We start from the raw sequence: 21,121 nt of genomic DNA on the forward strand, positions 1-21,121 counted from the left end.
CTAATTAAAAGCTGAACAACGACTGACTCAGCTTGATATTTCAGCTGTTTATTCCCCAAATGATTTAGATGCCACCTACCTGCTACTCAGAAAACAGCAGGTTTCTGCCCACTTATTTTGTTTTCCCATGAAAGATAAATTAACACAAGACAATTGCAGGGATGATTTTATTAACTGTAAAATTGTACAGGAAGACTGCTATAGAGAATATCAATAGCAATGCATCATTTATTTGGCAGTAACATGGAAAAAAATGTTTTATATAGTTAATTTGATTATCAAATTAGTTTTTAGTGTTTTGTTGGATAGTTCAGCATTTAGTTCAACAATATTATTCACACGATAAAGAAACATATTAAGCTGTATTAAGAAAAGAGAAAGTACTAGCATGTTACAGTTTTGACAGCTCAATAGCCTCAAAACTATTGCATTTAAAAATTATGAATCCGTTATATATGATCTAGTAAGTAATTCCTTTAAAAATAATGTGTGCATAAGCATGCAGTCACAATATTATTATTTATATGAACTGATTACAAAAAGCAAATGCTTCCAAATACAAATTTCCATTACAGCTTTTGTTTTCTTTTACCTTTGAAAAAAGCAATTGGTACAGAAGCAGCTCCTTCTTTTATAAATATTAACATTGGCATTATTAATTAGTGCTGGCCATGAAAAGAACGCCATTTTCTTACCTGCAGTTTAAGGTTGATGTCACTTTCTATGCATTTATTCATAAATAGCTAATTTAATCCTAGAATTACACACAAAGAAATCATCTCCCACAATTATTTTAAATGAAACTATATTACTAGTGTTATATACACAGCTATAAAACTTTAAAGAAAAGAAAATTTGCCTAGTCATAACGATACATTTTTCACAAAATCAAAATACAATAATGATAAAGAAAAACTGTTTTGCTTTACAGATGCTGAAGGAAAGCATCCATCGTCTTTGGATGTTCATTATTGTTAAATGCAAAATTTAATTTATTGCATGCTTAGAAAGAAAAAGGGGTTTGCATGCCCCAGTGTAGTTTATTTATTTGACAGTGTAGAACGCCAAAGGTGTTCTTTTCAGAGGTGATGTGAAAGCGGTAGTCATTATCGCCTCATTTTAGATTTTCCTTGCTTTTTTTGTCTTTTGCTTGATAGTCATTTCAAAGCCTCAGAGAGCCCCTAAAATCAATATTCTTCACCATCTCCCTCCCTTCATTCTTAGAACAACTTGCAGCCATTGCATTATTTTGTTACTAATCTTCCCTGTCCAGAAAAAGACCCCTTTTAAGGACACCATAATTCTGTGCTAAAATTATCCTAGACTAATTAGCTGGACTACATAATTTCATTATGGACTAGTTACTGTATCTTCATTGCTCTCCATCCCCAAAACACAGGCTTTCAAGTACAATAATATAGACCTACCTGTCATGATTTCAAAGTTTTTCTTATTTTGCCTTAAATGAACACTGTCATTGTAAAAAAGTGTATTAATGAGATGCTGCAGCTCTGTTCATCTGAATAAAAACAAATACCTGTACAGTACAGGTAAATCCATCAACAAGATCGATTTTAAAGTAAATTTGCATGGTCTTCTTCGAAAATGATATTCTATCACCTGAAACCTAAAAATACAAGTATAAATTGTTGTATTAGATATAACGTATTGGGTATATAATACATAATATATAATAACTGAGAGACATCTTTTTAGCATTTGGGCATGCTTCTTTGTGAGTACTATTTGATTATATATACTGTATATTGACATTTGGTCTTTTACATACTGGAAACAGGCAAGGTTTAAAAAGCAAGCTTTTGGCCTTTACTCTATTATTACTGTATTATTACGAGCTAATATAAGCCAGACTCTTTATTAAAGTACTTTTGAAGATTTAGTGGACTAACTCTTTAATAAAGAACTTTAATAAAGAAGGTAAATCTGTTCCTAAGTAATTGCCACAGCAACAAGTTCTCTTAACTGACTAATGCTAAAAAGCTTTTAAAATAATATTTGAGCAATATTTTTTGAAAAACCAGAGGGACAATGTGATGTAGCAATTACAGACAGTGGTGCAAAAGGTAATCAGAGAATGTTAACCACATCAAATCTCACAAGCATGACCAAGGAAATACAGGCAAGGTTTGAAGTCTACAGACACTTTCAAATATGTAAAATTAAGAATGAAATTTTCCTAAATAAAGTCAGCTAACAACAGTTTTCATTTGAAAAGCCTTTCAGTCTTCAGGACAAAATATATGACTGTTAAAAAATAATAACATTTCTATGTCTTTTTTCAGATTAGATTATAGTATTTCAAGTATGCAGCATCAAGTTAAAATTTAAATGAATACAAACAGAGCCTTTCTTTTATGATAAACTAAAGCTTTTCTTGTATAAATCATCAGAACAGAGAAAAGCAGGTTGCCACGAACAAGAGCCCAATATTGATTTTTCTGTGGTGCAGTGCTATTTGGCTGCTGTCAAAGCCACTCTGCACCAGCTGGAGTCAAATTGCACTATTTACAGCAAGAGCCCTTGTCAAGTGGACCATAAGTATTCTAACAATACACTATTCAAATGGCATCTTGCCGTATAAATCACCAGTTTGATGAATATCCTATGTCCACAACAAAAGCTTATCCAAAGTTTTCATCTTTATAATGTGTTTGGAGCATGCATGTCTTTGCCTGGTCAGCAGAACAATCCCTTTGGCTTTTAAAGTAACAAAATGCTTTTTATGCCTGCAAACTTTCCATAATTAACATGCACGCTGTGTCAACTGCATTTGTCACACAAGACCAAAAAGAACTCCTCTGTCACCAGCGCTCTGCCCGGCACGTGCAGTACAATAAGGCAAACTAAACTGCCAGAGCAGCATGAAATCAAAGCATTCTTCCTTTGTACTTCTGATTTATTTCACGACAAATGATTCCTTACTGGTAAGTCTTTGAAGCCATCACCAGTGATAATAGTCTTACAGACTCTAAATGAAAGGCATTCTGCAACATGAACAAACGTACAGCATGCAGAAGCAATAAAAAAAAAAACATTAAAATTTCAGTTTGAACAAACATCACCAGTAAACATTCAACTAGCTGAAGTCCAACATTAATTATAAATGATCGCTTTAAAAAATCTAAGTAAATCTAACATAAAATCTCTTTACCACAAATAAAGGAAAACATGATCAACTTATTTTATATTTATAATATTTATTTTAGAATTTATGTTAGATTTACTTTCACTGAGGGGTTTTGGCAATGTTTTGACATGAAATTGACATGTCTGTGACTACTCTACTGAGAGTTCTAATTTTATGGCATTGTTTTAATTTAAACAATACAAACATTCACATTATCTATAACATTTTTCATCATATGCAGACATTTATAAAAAAAATGTTTTTGACAATGACTTTCATAACAACATATTTAACAATTGTACCAGCAGACTTTAAATTTGAACCATTAAAATAATCTTAACTGAAAAAGTACTATTCAAACTAAAACACAGCTAATTACATTAACTTTGGCCAAAACATCAACAATAAAATTGAGTTCACACATTTATTTATTTTTTTCTATTTGTACTTTTCACTTCAGGTCATAGCTAGTTGGATTCCTGAATATGAGTTATTCTAATTATTTTAAACAATTTATACTTAATAAAACTTAATATTTTAAATATATAATTATAATGAATACTTTTATGTACTAATTCACTTAAAATACATTAAAAATACTTCTAGTATTTAAGAAGTTAAATTATGTTCTTTTGGGAATTACAACCCTTTTAAATAAATCCAGACAATTTAAGCACATTGTAGTGTTGGCTTTCAAATTTTATAGACGTGGAACTGTATCATTAAAAACAGATATTAAACAAAAATATTTATATGGATTCAGGTACAATAACACTTGGTACATGGACAATAACACTTATTACATAAATATGCTTTACTGGAGCATCATAACTGTAATCCGAATCACAACTGTAATATAACTTACTCAATTTTTCGTCATGACAAGAACTGATCTCTTTTCACAAAGCTAATTGCAAAATTAATATGAAATTAAGCCATGGCAAGAGATAACAGGACATTTACATATTGAAATGCTTCCACACATGCACTCACACATTGAATCTCATTGTGGCTATGTACAGTACCTAGCATTGCTCTGGATGCACACTACAATCAATTTTGTTAACTATCTAGGGAGAAATAAGCTTTGCTGATAAGGTAATAGTGGGATCAAATTTTGTGTCAGTGCCCTATCAGAGCACCATCTGCCTTCCAAGATGCTTAGCAGGATAATGCCCCAGTAATAATTTTTAACAAATGGCTCCAGCATGAGTGAGGTCATTGCGAGATTAATGATGAATATGTTATTGGGACTTTGGAACTGGAAATTTGTTTGTTAGGTTTTGAAAGTTTTGCTGACAAATAATTTCACACCATGCAAATATCGAATAAAATAAAAGTGGAAGTCGGTAAAAAAATATTTCTAGTGCAGCAGACAATAATGAAATAGTTTCGTAATATTCTTCAGACAGCTTGATGTGATGTGCTGCAGTTTGAATATATTCTGTATTTCTGTTTTTATGGTGTGATTTGAAAAAAAACAATTTTCCACGTATTAAAGAGATTGTAATAAAATGCAAACCAACAAATGCAGCTTATATACTTTTATGAAATTGCTTATAAAAGTTCAAAGTTTGCAAACATCTGCAATATTTTTGGTTTTGGGTTGTCACAAAAAATACATCGTGATTTAGGGCACAGAGAATCTCAAATTCTTGCAGAATGATTTTTCCTTCTATTGCATAAACAAATAAATACTAGCATTCCATTAATGTCTTCACATTATTTACAAATTGACTGCTGAATTTTTGTCCTTTTAACTTAGCTCTTTAAACCAGTGCAACAAAATGACCAAGCATTTAAACTCATGCTTGGAAAACATTTTAAAGTTTTAACAATAATATTTTAAAATACAAACCAATGTGTTTAGCAAAGTGAAAATAAAATAAAATGGCTTTTCAAAGGCTCTTTGCATTTTTTCCTTTAGAAATGAATATTACTTTATCCTAATCAGTTGCAGTATTGATTATTATAACAACCAGCATTCAAGCCCTTAAAGCCAGAGCAATTAAATCCTGAAACGTTACCTTTTTAAGATGACAATTTTCCTGTAATATACGTTCTTCTTATTATTACAAAAAATAATATTGCTAAACTACTTGCTCATTGTTAAAACAAATACATACAGTACATCTTCATATCTGAAAACATCATAGGTCAGGCCAATCTTGTAAATGGTAAATAGAGGTAAATACAAGGCTGAGCTATAGCATTAGGCTCACAAAATTGTTAACCTCTTTCTTAATATTAGCAAAGAGCAGGGCTTCATTATCTAAAGCTATAGGCTTTGACAGGGATATTGACCGATTATCTGAAGTTAAATGACTCTTTAAGGTGTTAAAAGATATGAATAGTACGTACAGACATGAGGGACTTTGTAGGAAAAAATATTGAAAATTCTGATTTAATTACACAGCAGGAATTTTCCATTATTGTTCTTTTGATACTCTAGATTAGACATACAGTATACTGCACGTCATGTACAGTAAGTGTTTCTTTTTCTTTGTCAAGAATGCAGAATAAGCCATAAAAACCCATGAAGATGACTGGAACTTCACAGTCAGAACTGTGTTCCCCAGGTTGGTGTAGTATAAAAATTAAGCTTCCATTTTGAAATGATTTAAAATATTTTTCAACATGTATTATTTAATACAGTTATTAAAAAGATTTTGGCTTTTTCGCGTTAAAAATTTGACAAACTCATACAGTTACCATCAAACAAAGGAAACTATGATATTTAAACTAATTTTGATAATAACTTTACTTTACATTAGCAAGTAAAATCTTCACATACCATCGCCAGACTGAGGAATAATTTTGGAATAATGCAACAAAAACAATGATAATGATAATAATAATTATAATAACAGGACACAAATGTATACAGATAAAAAAGACAAACATTTTAAGAGCAGGAAATAGTAATATGGAGACTATCTGAATGATACAAAGAGTGGATCAGAGAAAAGAGTTAGTGGTGAACAAATACTGTACATGAAAGCTTTTAAAATAGTTTTTTATACTTTTGTCTTACCACAATTTGTCACCAGCAATGCAATTTGTAGTACAATTTAATGATTTTGAGATTCCCAATTAATACAATTCATGATATACAGTAGCACAGACAAATCTATAAGTGATCGATATCCAAATTTTAGCATAAAACTAGTGTGCTGTATATACAGTATAACTAAATTGGATCTGCAATCATTGGAGATATATTTTATAAAATGTCTTACTTACAGAATAATGTGAGAAATTCAGGAAAAATACTGTATTTTATTTCATTTGAATGAAGGGAAACTGAGCAGTTTGTGGACTTGGATATTTACCAGTTAAAAGGGGACATTGTTTTAGTTTGTGAAAGCATAAAACACAATCTATATATTTATGGTTTTATGACAGGTACTGCTGCTATGTTGTTATCATGCAACTACCTGTACAAACAAAGAGCTACAGTAAGTATAAAAGTTATAAATGTACAATAATAATGTCAACCAGAAATGGCCAGTAGAGAATTTTGGGTCGGCCCCTTAAGAACAGGTGGAAACAATGAAATTAAATGTAAAAAAAATGCTCCATAAATAATCAGAATTCTTCAGAATTCTTAAGAATGTCCACATAATAATTAATAGCCAGATCCAAGGCTCATATAACACCATAAATTATGGTAATCTTGTTCAGAGCACATTCATCCATTTACTAATATTCACACATGAATCAATTCCACAACTTTCTTACATACAGTAACTCCACAGTGATGGTGCACTATTGTGCAATGCACAAGTGGCCAAAATCTTTATTCTGCATTGCAGTATTAGGATCTACATACCGAAAGGACACAGGCTCTGGCACTGGATTTTTTCAGAAACCACAAGAAAATAATATTGATCTGCATCAGTGCCTCATGCTGCTGTTCAGCCCTTTGAAAAACACATGCCTGAGTGTACAGTATGTGTTGATGTTTTGCTCAGTTGCATCCCTTATTATTACTTATTATGCATCCCTTATTATTACTGCATCCCTTAATCATGCAAATGAAACTAAATTGATTACGTGGACAAAGTATTGTACCTACCTTATCAAGATCAGTATCAGCATGTTTGCAGTTTGCAGCTGGTGTTTCTGGTTGAGATGGAGCTGCAGGGTTATGATCCTCAGGATGTGCTTTATGCAGATGGCTAGGCCTGGCTGCTGTAGGTACGGGAACCCCTGTATCAATTAGCAATGCCTGGGATTCATCACAGGAGCTGAGGATTGCCTTGGCTACTTCTCCCGTTTCGTGTCGATCAAGAGTACCTGAGCAAAAGTATGAAACACGCAAGAACTGAAGCTTTTGTTTTAAGAGGGGCAAATTTCTTTTATATTGGCAGCAACACATCAAATGTGAATGTGACTTGCAGGTGAAAATGTTCAAATCATTTAAAAATGCAGCATTTTAAATTAAAATTATAGCACTAATAACATGCATTAATTTTATTTCCTATACCACGTGCATATTGTATACTGTCATTCATACATTTGTTTATTTTAAGGAAAAATACAGGTCTTAAAATTAAAAGCAGTTGTCCAGACTTTTCCAGATGTAGTCATGTCACAACACAACATGTGTATGTACATCCAAATTACTGTACTCCTAATGACAGAACTAAATTTACAATAAAATAAATCAGACAAAATGCAAAGACAACCTTCTACAATGTTTATCCATGTAACTTACAAAAACAAGAGAACATGGACATAAAATAGCTATGACAAAACAGTCTTTAGAAGCAGACAGGGAGACAACGGGGTTTGACCCACGTGAAGGAAACAACTAAATCATAAAATGAACAAAATGACAATGTAGCTGCAGGCCTGTGCTTTAACTAAAGAGTGAGGAAGCTGAATCAAAGTGCTTGAAAGTTCTTCCCGCTAATCTGAACAGGTATGAAAATGAAACTGCCAAAGCATCCAGATTCCATTCAAACTTGTGTGGCTGTTCTCATACAGGATCCAGAGGGAGCAGAGGAAGTGCAGTTGGCTGCCGGGGAGTTTAGTGTTTCCTCTCTGACATTTAAAATTCAGTAAATAATATTGGAATCAAAATACTCTAAATAATGTAAAGGTCACAAGGGGATGAGCACAATAGTTATGAAGGCCACCAGGGATTTTCACATTTCTGACCAATGTCGTGTTTTTCAATTAATACAGACCAAACTATTTATGTTGTACATTTTGGTTTACAGATGTAAAAAAAATCTTTCCTTCTAAATGTTCTACTTCAGCCTTCTTTTCCCTTGACCAAACATAAAAAATCATTTGAGTGACTTTTTATTTAATAAAAATATTAAAATCCCAGACTCACGTCAATAGCCTTTTCATCTACACTGCTAATGATGAAAAATGTCAGTAACTTCAAAGGCTTTACTGAAATCACATTCACTTTGTACGGCTCTTTATATTTTATGAAAGATGCTCTTTGCTCCAGCCAGAGACCCATAAAGATTTGAACTGTAGTGGATTGTAAACCTCTTACAGGTTTTTGAATGTCTATAAGAGTTTCTAACTGCTGTGAAATGAGATAATTAACCTGCATTTTAATCGTCCGTGCTCTGTTTGCCGGCCTCAAATGTCACATACAAGATACTGTACAGCAGCCTTTACATTGAATCCTTTAATTAACAAAAAGACAACAATTAAATTGAACTGATGTAAAAATGTTGCATATATCTTCAATGGGATTTCTATTTTTTACGAATTATGCCAACTAACATAATGCTGATCAACCACATGTTTCCTTTCCCAGAAATACAACACTTACAGCTCTCTGTAATTGTCCATATTACATACACTGCACCTTTATCTCAAGTTAAACATTTATTTCACTTTACATTGGGGCTTGTGAAACACGATGGTAATTTTATTACCAAATCAATCAATACTAACATTAGAAAGGAAGTGAGTATTGTCACAGGACACCCCAGGGTAGTAGTTACAGTTTTGATACAGATGTGTCCATTCTGCATTTCCCATTTTAAAATACTTGGAGGGTTATAGGTGGTCACCTGACCCAGCCTGTCCACCATGATTGACATTTATTTGTTGCTTATTCTAAGAGTACATTATTATTCAGCACAACTATTTAGGGTGGAACTTCCACAAGTCTGGGGGAAAAAAAAGTATATCAGGTGGTTAATAAACATGTACATACTGTATAATTGATTGTATTGCTGCCATCTTCACTCTGTTTTTTTATTCAATTGTTCTTTTGATTATTCAAAATGTTATCTAGATGCAAGTGTGTTTATATTGGTTTTGGAAGGTGGGTTGGAGGGAGAAGGCCTTTTCTGGCACTACGTTATTAATTGGAAAATAAAAGGTAAAAATTGTGCCATAACATTGAAAATGAGGGCAGCATAGCATAGTTGATAGGCCTCTGGTCTTGTAATTGGTTGATTGTGGGCTCCACTCCCCACTGATAGCATTCTGTTGTATCCAGAGAGATTCCTCCAGTCTGCCCAGTTGGAAGAGGGGGACCAGCACTGGTGGGGGATAATCCCTCCTATGGACTGGTGTTCCATCCAGTTGGGTCTCATGATCGATCCACTTTTCACCATGGACAATAAAATTAATTCTGGCCCTGTGAGCTGATGTGGCTTGGATATGGAAATTACCTACTGTGGCAAAAACTACAACATTTTCTCAGTTGTCAAATTCTTTAAAACAGCTCAAAAGGCGATGCTGCATTTTTAAAACTATCTAGGACAGGACCAGGGAGAGCCCAAAGACCCATCACTATTCTGCCTTCTTAAACAGCTACTGGTCTGTATCACAATCACACAATCATACCAAGTGAGGGTGCTGCAATGAAGACTGAGATGCTCAAGTAACTTTTAAGAAAAAGCTTGTTTTATTTAAAAACCTTTAAAAAGTATTAAAGGTTGAAAAATTAACAAGTGTACAGCTTCTGCATATGAGGAGCTGTTGAAAGGTTACAGAATAAAGAATCTTTTTCATACTATGGCTCTCATCTGTAGGTAATCAATTTAATAACTGAAAGAAGATGATTCAAGTCTATTCTTGAATACAGCATCTTGAATACTATTACTTCAGTTAGCTGCATTCATGCCCCACAACTGTATGATCCGATGAAAGACATTTCAAGCTTTGTCACATATGCTAAAACACTTTTTAAATAATCTTGACCCTCTCTTGCAGCATTGCCACCTCAGAACTCTTGTGTCCCAGGTTCAATTTCAGCCTGGGGATCCGGGATTTCATGGATTACATGGATGTCTTGTAGTTGCTCTGTTCTTTTTTCTACCTCCCAAAAACAAACTGAGTATGTCAATTGAACTATGTCATGTTCAGGATGTAGTTCCTGCTGTCCTTCTGGGATAGACCCTGGGGTACTGCTACTGGTACTAGGCATAACTGGCTTTTTGATGATGAACGTTATTCTCTTTTTGGATCCAAACCATATGAGCACTTAATCTAGTTTCTCTTAGGTTATCTCTATGATGCTGTTGTGTAATTATCTAAAACAATATTATACTGCATCAATTTAAGAAGAACACAACATATTTTTTTGTTAAAAATAGTGCTACAAAACTGCAACCGAAGGAAGACACACTGGGTCAGTCAATCAGTCAGTCATTGTGACTGGTCACTTGCCCTGTTGGAATGGCTATCATTTGTCATCAGCTGCAGATGAAGTCCATTGTCAGACTAGAAGAATAATACTGATTGACCTAGAGTGCCCTTCTAAATGAAATCCATTTGCCTTCTGCATCTAAGTTCAAAAAACATTTTAGATTACTTAGTCTCAATACCCACAAAGGTAGCATAACTAGTTAAATAGTCAAGCACTCTAAAGAACAGAAAATGATAAAAGGAAGCCAGATTGGATAATTTAATATTTAAGATTAAGTATCTATATTGCATTAAAAATTCTTTACACTTTGGGACCTATTTTTGCTTTTCTCCAGTCCCTACATGGAAACATGGGATCCTAAACAGATTAATAAGCTCTTAATGAGTTTTACATGCGGCCAAACCTTCAGGCTATGAAAAATGCATTTAAAGATGGCAGTGACCACTACGACCTTGACCCCAGCTTCACTATAGCCTCCAGCACATAAATGGCAATGGCAGGATTTATCAGCTGGGCCACACTCACCCACTCAAAATATAATTCTGACCGCTGACCTGGAGATGGGCGGAGAGGGATCAGCTGATAGAGACTGTAAATCACTAAAATTTGCAAGGACAAAGGGGTCAAAGTGATGAAATTACATTTCTGAAACTATAATAATCCTGCAACCCCCCAAAAAACGGCATTCCGTTGATGTTTCTAATAAGGTTGTAATGCATTCCCTTATTTTTTTGTTTTACCTTTGAAGGAAGAATGTTTGTAAATTACAGTGGTGGAATCACATTCAAAGTACATTCAGACTGAAGATGCCACTATTTGTGGTGTCCCAAACCCGATTTTAAGAAAAAAAAACAGGAAGAGCTCATAGGACACCTCTTCTCTTTGAACAAACTGGGAGCAAAAAAGGTAACGCACTCTCAAGTAATGTTCAGACTACTATTATTTATATGGCTAGTTTACCCACAAGGAGAAGTACAGTATGTTCACATTTTATTTTAATGTCTACGCTCAATTTAGTGATAATAGTTCAAATGGAAGGTTCCAGGTGAAATAAGCCACTCATCTGAACTGTAGTACACAAAATATTTTTCCATAATGAAGGAAAATGTTAACTGTTTTAGAAGAGAAGAAAAGTATGAAGTCAACATGCAACAAAGCTTACAATCCCTAGAGTTTTAAATAGTAATAATATTGCACTTCAAACAATTCAAAAGATTAGAGTGTTCTGAGAAAACACCCATAGTAGTGTAGTTCACTCTGGTGCTTAAAAAGAAATTTCAATGCTGCGTTTTTCGATTCCTCCCACGGCTTGATACATGAATGGGTTAAAAACGTGCGCTGATAAATAAAGAAAACAATCGATGACACTCAGAAGCCTTTCCTTGGCCCTGTATAAAAATCAGGCAACCCAAACAACACTTGTTTAGTTTGAACTAAGTGATTTCCTCATGGCTGGGTGCAATGCATAGAGGTTGGCAATAAATCATATGTTGCTATTGATTAACTTACACAGCTTTATGGTAAGATGTTGTAAATGTCATGTTTTAACTTGATGGTGTTTGATATAAATACAATTACAGTATTTGCTCAGGTAAAGGGATTATGTATTACAAATAGAATTCAGCAATTAACAATTATTCAGCAATTAAGCAATTATTTATAGGCCATCATCTATTTGGCGATTTACCTTGAACAAACATTTTTCTAAAGACTGAGATATGATTCAAGAAGTTAAGAAACAACGGGGGGGAGGGAGGAATTAATTCAGAGTGATCTAGCAAAGAATAATATGAAACAGGGCTTGTTTAAACTGGACATCCAGTACAAATAGGAATTTAGTACTGAGTAGGTAGCTGATTCTAAGTGAAAAAATTGCTTATTAGGCAACAAATATTAGAATTCTAAACCAATAACTATATAAAAAAGTTGGCCTTTCTACATAAGGGAAAGGATTGCATTAATGTTCTATACTCTACAACACTGTGCATTTCAACTCCCACTTCTCAGACAGAATTGCATCTTAGTTTAATGTTATGTTGAGTGATAACTGATCTCCTCAGTTAGACTACACATCACATACAGTATGTGACATATTTTTTTTTTAATAAGTTATGATTTCATTGTTTTCCAAACTGTACCATGCCTACAGGCAACATTATAGATCTTTAAAAACAGTGCAGAGCTACCTGAGTCACTGAAAACTCTGGAGTCAAGAGAAACATTGTATTTATGTAAAATAATGTAACATTTATGTAAAATAAAATGCAGTTGAAGGAGGATACATCTACAATTGGTTCAGCATAGTCAAATAACCTTGATGATTTATATATTTTTCTAATAAAGGACAGCTAAACGTTTTAATTGCATTAACCTAATTGAAAGCAACCTAACCTAAAATTCAGCTTTTATGCATCTTCATGACTTATTACTTTTCAAGGCACAAGTGTATTCTGAATACCCAGTAGGATGTACAGTCATCACCATCACTGAACGTGTAGAGACTCAAGTATTTGTTCTTACCTATAACAGCTGGTCTCGAGACATTAGACTAATTGATAGGGAACCTTTGAACAACTAACAGGTTGTGCTATTTTAGCAAATTAGCTTTAAACATGTTAAGCACACACTATAGATCTAAACCATTCAGGAAATGCTTAACGCTAAATAGGTAGGCTTTAATTTAAACCTTATCATGTTGACATTTACAAGTTGGTTACAGGACATGGCCAGATACGAAGCAGGAAGCAATAATGCTATATCAACAGATTTGTGATCTCCTTATCACGTCAGCTTTAAGCTGCCCTTAAAAATGCAAATTGTGTTTAAAATTCAAATGTCAAACATAGTTAAAAGTCATGCAGTTAAAAAATAAAACTTTATCTGAAAAACTTGATTTACTGTATATAACTACAATTCTGCAAGACACTATACAGTATGTCTCCCTTTGTTATGTCCCAATACTAATGCCAACATGGACATTACAGATTTTTATTGTTAACCATAACCAAATAATTAAACAAATTGGACTGTGTCCAGTGCTACAACCTAGATTTGTTAAAATAATTAAACAATTTAAGTCCTACATAGTTTATGGTTTAGAAGTTAACTTTTTTAAAAAAATGAATGAATTCTATTTTAACCCTCTTAAATGCACTCTTATCTTCAGGATAAGCATTTAGTATTAGTGCTTTGAAGCTTAGAAGCCACTAATTTGTTCCAATTTTCCTACTTGGTAAGTTAAATACACAATGAAAATCTCAGACTGACTGTAAATGCTTGAAGGTTATAAAACTGCAATTAAATACCCAGGCAAGCACCACATACAATTTGAAATGAGTGCCAAATGAAATGTTGTATCAGAGAAATAAATCCGGTCATCACCAACAGTGTTTTTACTAGTTTATTTCAGAACTCATAAATTAAGATGGACTGTCCACTCAGATGCATCCATTTTCTCTTAAATCAACTGCATATCTAATTAAATACTGTAAATCACTTGAGAGCAAATTTAATTTATAAAGACAAGTTGAAGAATGCTCCTAAAACATCATGCTATGAAGAAATTTATATATTTCATGTAACACATCACTAAAATTAAAAGAAAAATCTATGGTAACACAAAACCTTCAACACTACACATGTACAGGTAGGTGGTATATATAACAAACAGCAAGGATCCTGCTGTCTAACATGATCGACCCAAATAAATGGATCTATTTCAGTTTCCATAACAACTGGCTTCACATACACAGCACAGCCTCCTAATATTATGTATTTGTCTGGCACTGACAGCCAGCTCTTTTTAATGCCATCGAAGGAATGAAGCAGGCCAGCTCCTCTTATAATGGCAAGGCTGGAATTACTACAGCATGCTTTGGACATCAAGTAAATATCTGCATCAAGAACTTATGCAGAAATGGAGAGAATGAGACAGAGGTTTTGCTTACCCCATATTGTCTGGATTTACTGTAGGATGACACCCCTAGAGCTTTGTTTAGGTTCGTCTTATTAAAGTAGTCAAGAATGTTGTCTGAAATATCAGAAAAAAGACCAAAGCTGCAGGCTTTTAGAAAGCTTGTAGGTTTCCCATATAGTTTGTGGAAGGAAAAAAAGAGTTAAGTGCATACTAACTCAAAAACCCTTAATGAGCACAAAAGGCTCACCCTCTTTGTCCTAAAGTATTAAAGAAACACAAAGGACAAGATGGTTGACCATTGCAAGTTAACCTTTAGTAAATGCTGGTATGATTGAAGCAGTGGAGCCCAAGGAAGCTACACAGACACTATTGGTGGTGGTGGAGGGGAGTCCCCATTACCTGTAAAGCGCTTTGAGTGGAGTGTCCAGAAAAAGAGCTATATAAGTGTAAGCAATTATTATTATTATTATTATTATTATTATTATTATTATTATTATTGTTATTATTATTATTACTATGACAGTGTCTGCGCTGACAACAACTGCATGGAATCAAAAAAGGTAACGCTATTTTCAGAGTCAAAGATAAAGTGGAAAATGGTAGCAAATAAAGGATTCTGTGCATTATATAAAAAGCAGAGCTTAAAATAAAAGCAACTAGTCTGACTTTGAGCTATTCACTCTCTTGAAGCAATGGTCTACACAAACACCATACAGGGACAGTGAGAAAAGAATGAACTTGGAAATTAAAACATGTGAAAATCAGTGAAATTATAGAATCTCAGTACTGTCGTCTGCAACAGAATCCATTTGGTATGTTGCACAGAGATACAATCCATTCACCCTTCCAGGAGTTAGGCAATATATAATATTAAAGACATTAATACCAAAACATTAAAAAAAATGAAAGGCCTCACAATCTGGAAGGACTCCAGCACATATAACCAGAATTTTGCCCTGTACTGTATGTCACGATAAAATATCACTTTCATTTAAAACATTCAAAGTATAAGAAAAACAGTGAAAGTTAGAGAAAGCCAAACTGCTCTGACACTTGGTAATAAATTGCCAGTATACACTGCTGGATACTGACCTCGGATTTCTGTCAAATGGCAAAACTGATGATCAGAAGAGAAGGCAAATTCATTCTTTCAAAGACCTCATTTAGGATTACACTGACCTTGTGTAACATTTAGGGCTGACACTTTTATTGATTAGTCCTAGCAGGTAAAGTCATGTGTACAGGGTACTGTCTCTTACGAAAGTTCCTTTAACAAAATAAAAATGATATCACTGAATTTACAGTAACCTTAGTTCACATCTACCTTACCTTTATTTCTGCTCTTATAATAAGTTGGTGGTGGCAAAGTGGTTAGCATTGCTCCATTACAATGATGTGGCCCTGGGTTCAATTCCTGGGGTCCTGTCTGTGTGAGGTCTGAATGGCCTCCCTGTGTTTGCATGGGTGTACTCTGGGTACTCTGGTTTCCTCCCACAATCCAAAGACTAACTGAGAGGTTAATTGGCTTTTGGGAAAATTGGCCCTTGTGTGAATCCATATTTGCTCACTGTCTGAAAGCACCTTAAAAATAGACTTGAAGCACAAAAACTAGAACAGGAGGCAGAGCACCTCACTTTGTCATGCTGTGCATTCTGTCAGTGTAGATCGTCAGGAACTGAAATTGATGGACTGCATTCCAGTGCTGAATATGCTAAAATACTTAACAACACAATTCCTCAGAAATTAGAAGATTGTTTCAAAATGTAGGACAGTACTCTCCAAAAATTTGGCATGGTAATGCCAAATCATGTATGAAACCTGCTTATACGGTATCTTAATTTTTTTACCTAAAATGTGAATACACTGTACGTATACCTAAAAGATTAATTAAAAGATTAATTTTATCCTACAACTTAGATGTTTCTGTCAATCTTGTTACCCATGGACTACATAAGTAGCTACTGTATATACAGTATACCTCTGCTCTGCACCTGCTGAGTTTTAATCATGGTTGCTCACGGGCTCAGAGTCTAGACAGAGATGATCTAGCCTTCATCTCTGCCACTGCTCAGTTCCACACATCTACAGTAGGTTTCAAGAGGGATGATGTCAGATCTGTAACATGCTCAGTGCACTGAGCTCACTGGGCTACTGTTTCATATACAGCATTGGTTAGTGGGAGATGACTGCACTGAGCTCTGTTATACATTCAGTACAGGTTAGTGGCAGATCACCATAATGCTAACCCTACTGATCAGATGGTACAGTAGGTCTTACAGTGTGGAACTGTTTCAAATACAGTGCAGGCCTAAACACATCTGGTATTTGAAATTACTAATTGAAAATGTTTTAAGTTACCATGTTAGTGTAAAAGTGGTGGTTTTGACAATTTGTAAGTGCACAATGTTGATGCAATGTGTAAGTAAGAGTCAAGTACTCAGTACCTCCATTATCCCTTTTCCATCCACTCTGTCCTCAATTTCACATTGAGGTCTAACACCTTGAAATTCACAAACTAAGCACAGCTAGAGGCTGAAAACCCCAACTGTAAAATCTCTTGGACCTGGTAATATTTTGATTGCTTAGTGTAGTTTAGGCATTACTGGAACATAACTTCAGCAGGATACACAGGAAAGCATTCTAAGCATGTCTTAATATAAAAGACAAAAATATATTACTTTAATCTCTCCCATAATAAAAAGTAGCTATTTAATGGCTGCTTCTGCACATTAAAAAACAACTGCCTATGGACTGTACTTTGTTTTGCCTGTCTAACACATTGGTGAAACAAGTGCCAAGCAATTAATTTAAGTCCATTATTAACATTACATTCATCAATTAGGATGAAATAGAGCTACAGAAACTAAAGTGCGCTGAACAAGGCAGAATTTAACTATATAATTTGAAGATGGGAGGGCTGTAAATTTTACTCCACTTAATAATTAATTATAAGGAGCTAGTTTTTTTTATTATGGATACGATAAACATCTTTGTTCTTTATTTCATGCAATGTCAGCACAGCTGCCCCACACTTTCGAAAAACTGCACTACGGAGAGACTGATGTAAAGTGTACTGTGCTTTTCATGATGTTCAGCAAACAAAAACTACATTGGTAGAACATACAGTATTCAGATCCATATCCAGCACAGGTCTACCTTTTCACACAAAAAATTAATTAAAAAGACCTGGAAGAAATTACATTATCATCTTATAGTCTGATCTCTTCAGATCTCAGAAGCTAAGAAGGGTTAGAATTGATCACTATTAGAATAGGAGGTCACCAAGATAAACACGGTCAGTGCTGTAAATGATGCAAGTGGACCAGCAGGTGATTTCTCTTCTCTCTAGACCTGGACACTGTGCTGTAGGATGTCCGACTCTTAGATTGCGTCCCACTCTGTAGGATTAGATGTTAAAATGAATTCCTGTCTTCTTGGTCCAATATGGCATGATACTGAAGAAGAGCTGAGGTTCTATCTCCTGTATTTGGACAATATTTCACAACCTGGTCTAACTAAAGATAATCATTCCTATAATTCAGTCGGTGATGTCACTCCTCCACCTGAGCTGCTGTCCGGTGGGGCTGCTGATATATTTTGGCTGCTGTGCCCCCTGAGTGGGGGCTTCACTTCATGGGGGATGAATCAGATCTCCTTCTAAATGTAAAGCTCTTTGGGATTCTTTGAGATGTAAAGTGTTATAATGTATAATAAGCAAGTATTTTTTTAAATAATCAATATGATTAATGGCTATCCCACTGTCCTCTACACTCACCATTACATTGTCAATCACATTCTATAAATGTGATTTTATAGGGGTGCTGTGTGATTGTATGGGGGCAGTACGGTGCCTCTGTGGCTAAGGATCTGCACCTGTGGCTGGAAGGTTGCCGGATGCGTAGCCTACGGCCAGCAGAGGAATCCTACTCCATTGGGCCCCTGAGCAAGGCCCTTGACCCCAGCTGCACCAGAGGCGCTGTATAAATGGCTGACCCTGCACTCTAACCCCAGGCTTCTCTTCCTGTCTGTGTGTCTCAAGGGGTATGCGAAAAGACGAATTACTTATACAAGAAATTGTATATGGCCAATAAAGTGATCTTATCTTATATGTCCTTTAAAACACACAATTCTGTAGCAGAGCAACTGCTGGGAGCACAGGTGAATCACCAAGGGGCGGGGTCATCTTATTTAGGGGAGCCGTATTCGTCAAGTTCTCACGAGAAAGTCACTGAATTGGCTGCACCTGGAATCTCTAACTCACTATAAAAGCAGTTCCTGAGGCAGTCAGGGGTTGTCTTTTACACAGATCCTTATGGTTAGGAAGAACAGTGACCATACGGAAAATATGGAAATTAGAGATCTTCTTGTACAACTAATCACGGAAAGATTATAGCTACGTAATATTAGTAGCAGCTTCTGTGATTTTCTGGGTTGGTACGCCTGTAAACAAGAAGACTGTTGAATGAGGCTCTTGCCACTGCTGTCAGCGGAATTATACAATTACAGAAAATCCCTTACTGTGCTATCAGAAAGGGGAATCTTTCATGTCTGATGGCAGTGGTGTGACGCTTACGTTTTTCTTCGGGCTTGAGGATAATTTTTGCTGGATTAGGAAAATGGAGGCCGCTATTATAGCAATGATACGGGCAGTTGTGGTGCAGCAAGAAACTAAGAGGACCCAACAGGAAATGAATGACCCCTTGGTCACCCATGCTCCCAGCACATGCTCTGTTACAAGTACATAACTAACCAAACAAAGTTTATGTGGTAATATTATTAAAAACGTTTAGGTAATTCATACAGATACAAATGATGCATTTTATTATATGTAAATGTAATGTAATTCTGCAAGAACTCCTATAACAAAAAATGAAAAAAACATACATACTGTAACGGCAGCCACACATCAGCTATTAGTGGGGAGGAGAGCAGAGTAATGAAGCCAATTCATAGATGGGGATTATTAGGAGGCCATGATTGGTAAGGGTAATGGGAAATTAGGCCAGGACTCCGGGGTTCCACCCCTACTCTTTTTGAGAAACACCCTGGGATTTTTAATGACCACAAAGAGTCAGGACCTCGGTTTTACGTCTCATCCAAAGGACAGCACCTGTTTACAGTATAGTGTCCCTGTCACTATACTGGGGCATTAGGACCCACATGGACCGCAGGGTGAGCGACCCCTGCTGGCCCCACTAACACCTCTTTCAGCAGCAACCTTAGTTTTTCCCTGGAGGTCTCCCATCCAGGTACTGACCAGTTATGAAATGCAGGGTAATATGGCTGCTGCCTGTTAACATTAGTTAAACATTAGTTTGTCACACTATACCAACTGTGCTGGCTAGCATGGTCCTAACAGAACAACATGTACAGTACAGATGCTCATGCAATGCCTTTGTGTTTTGAGATACTGAAGATATTGTACCAGTCTAAAGGGGGAAATGTTTACTTTGCTCCTGATATTTCACTGACAAAAACTCAAAAACCGCCAACATGAATCTGTTAGAGTTTACTCACCACTCTCGATTTCCCAGACGTACACCGATCCATCCACACAGCTAACAATAAGAAAGTCTTCAACAGGGCGCCACAGAATTGCATTCACGGAAAAGAGATGTTTCCTGACATGCAGGATACAGGCGGGACCGTCAAGGTTCAAGATGGCGATCGAGTTATCAGTTGCCAAGCAACAGACACGCAAATGGACTTTAGGCTGAAACACAAGAAATAATTAACCAGAAAATATTCCTTCTACAATATACCTTGCTTTGCTTAATAAGAATTTGCTGGGTTTAGTTTAACAGATTTAACATTGTGTAATGTGAACATAATTATTTTGAGTGAACTAAAGTGCAGAGAAAAAGTTTACAAGCCCCCTAGGGTGGTATATATTCTCTCAAATATTACACATAAAACATAGTAAGATATTCATGATAGTCTTAATAAATGATAAAGACAATCTGATTAAAAATATAACACAAACACATAAGTTATAAACTGTTTTATTAACAAAAACAGTAAATCCAACAGTAAATGTCCTCGTGTGAATCTCTCCCTCAGATTCAGTACATGGTGGCAACTCCTTGAGCGGTAGTACAGTATCATTATCTACTATAATTTCCGGTAACTCTTTATCAGTCTTGCTCAGCAGCTTTTAGGAATTTCGGACCATTCTTCTATGCAGAACTTCAACTAGGTAACATTTTAAATTCTCCTTGCATGAGCTGGTGGCTTGTGGTCCTTGCATAAATTGTACAATGGAGTTTAGGTCTGTATTTGCACTTAGACAATCTAAAATGTTAAATTTGTTGTTCAGTCATTTCATTGTAGGTCTTCTTGTATGTGTAGGATCACTGTCTTGCTGTGGGCTAAAGTTCAGCTGACAATAATATAACCTCCCATTTTCCTTCTTGAGAATTTG

The 21,121-nt window shown here is 35.2% G+C and overlaps 1 protein-coding gene across 2 annotated transcripts in view; it reads right to left on the minus strand.

Moving 5' to 3' along the window:
• LOC148659017 (WD repeat-containing protein 72-like) overlaps positions 1–21,121 on the minus strand; it is a 78,608-nt gene that overhangs the window by 40,427 nt on the left and 17,060 nt on the right. For both annotated transcript variants that reach the window (XM_088640911.1, XM_088640912.1), the window contains exons 13-14: positions 20,218–20,413; positions 7,227–7,447 (exon numbers count right to left, since the gene is read on the minus strand). In XM_088640911.1, coding sequence (XP_088497037.1) covers positions 7,227–7,447; positions 20,218–20,413 — 417 coding nt within the window. The remainder of the gene's footprint in view (positions 1–7,226; positions 7,448–20,217; positions 20,414–21,121) is intronic.

The sequence above is a fragment of the Lepisosteus platostomus genome, chromosome 7 (genome assembly GCF_059453375.1).
Source record: "Lepisosteus platostomus isolate fLepPlt1 chromosome 7, fLepPlt1.hap1, whole genome shotgun sequence".
Taxonomy (NCBI): Eukaryota; Metazoa; Chordata; class Actinopteri; order Semionotiformes; family Lepisosteidae; genus Lepisosteus; species Lepisosteus platostomus.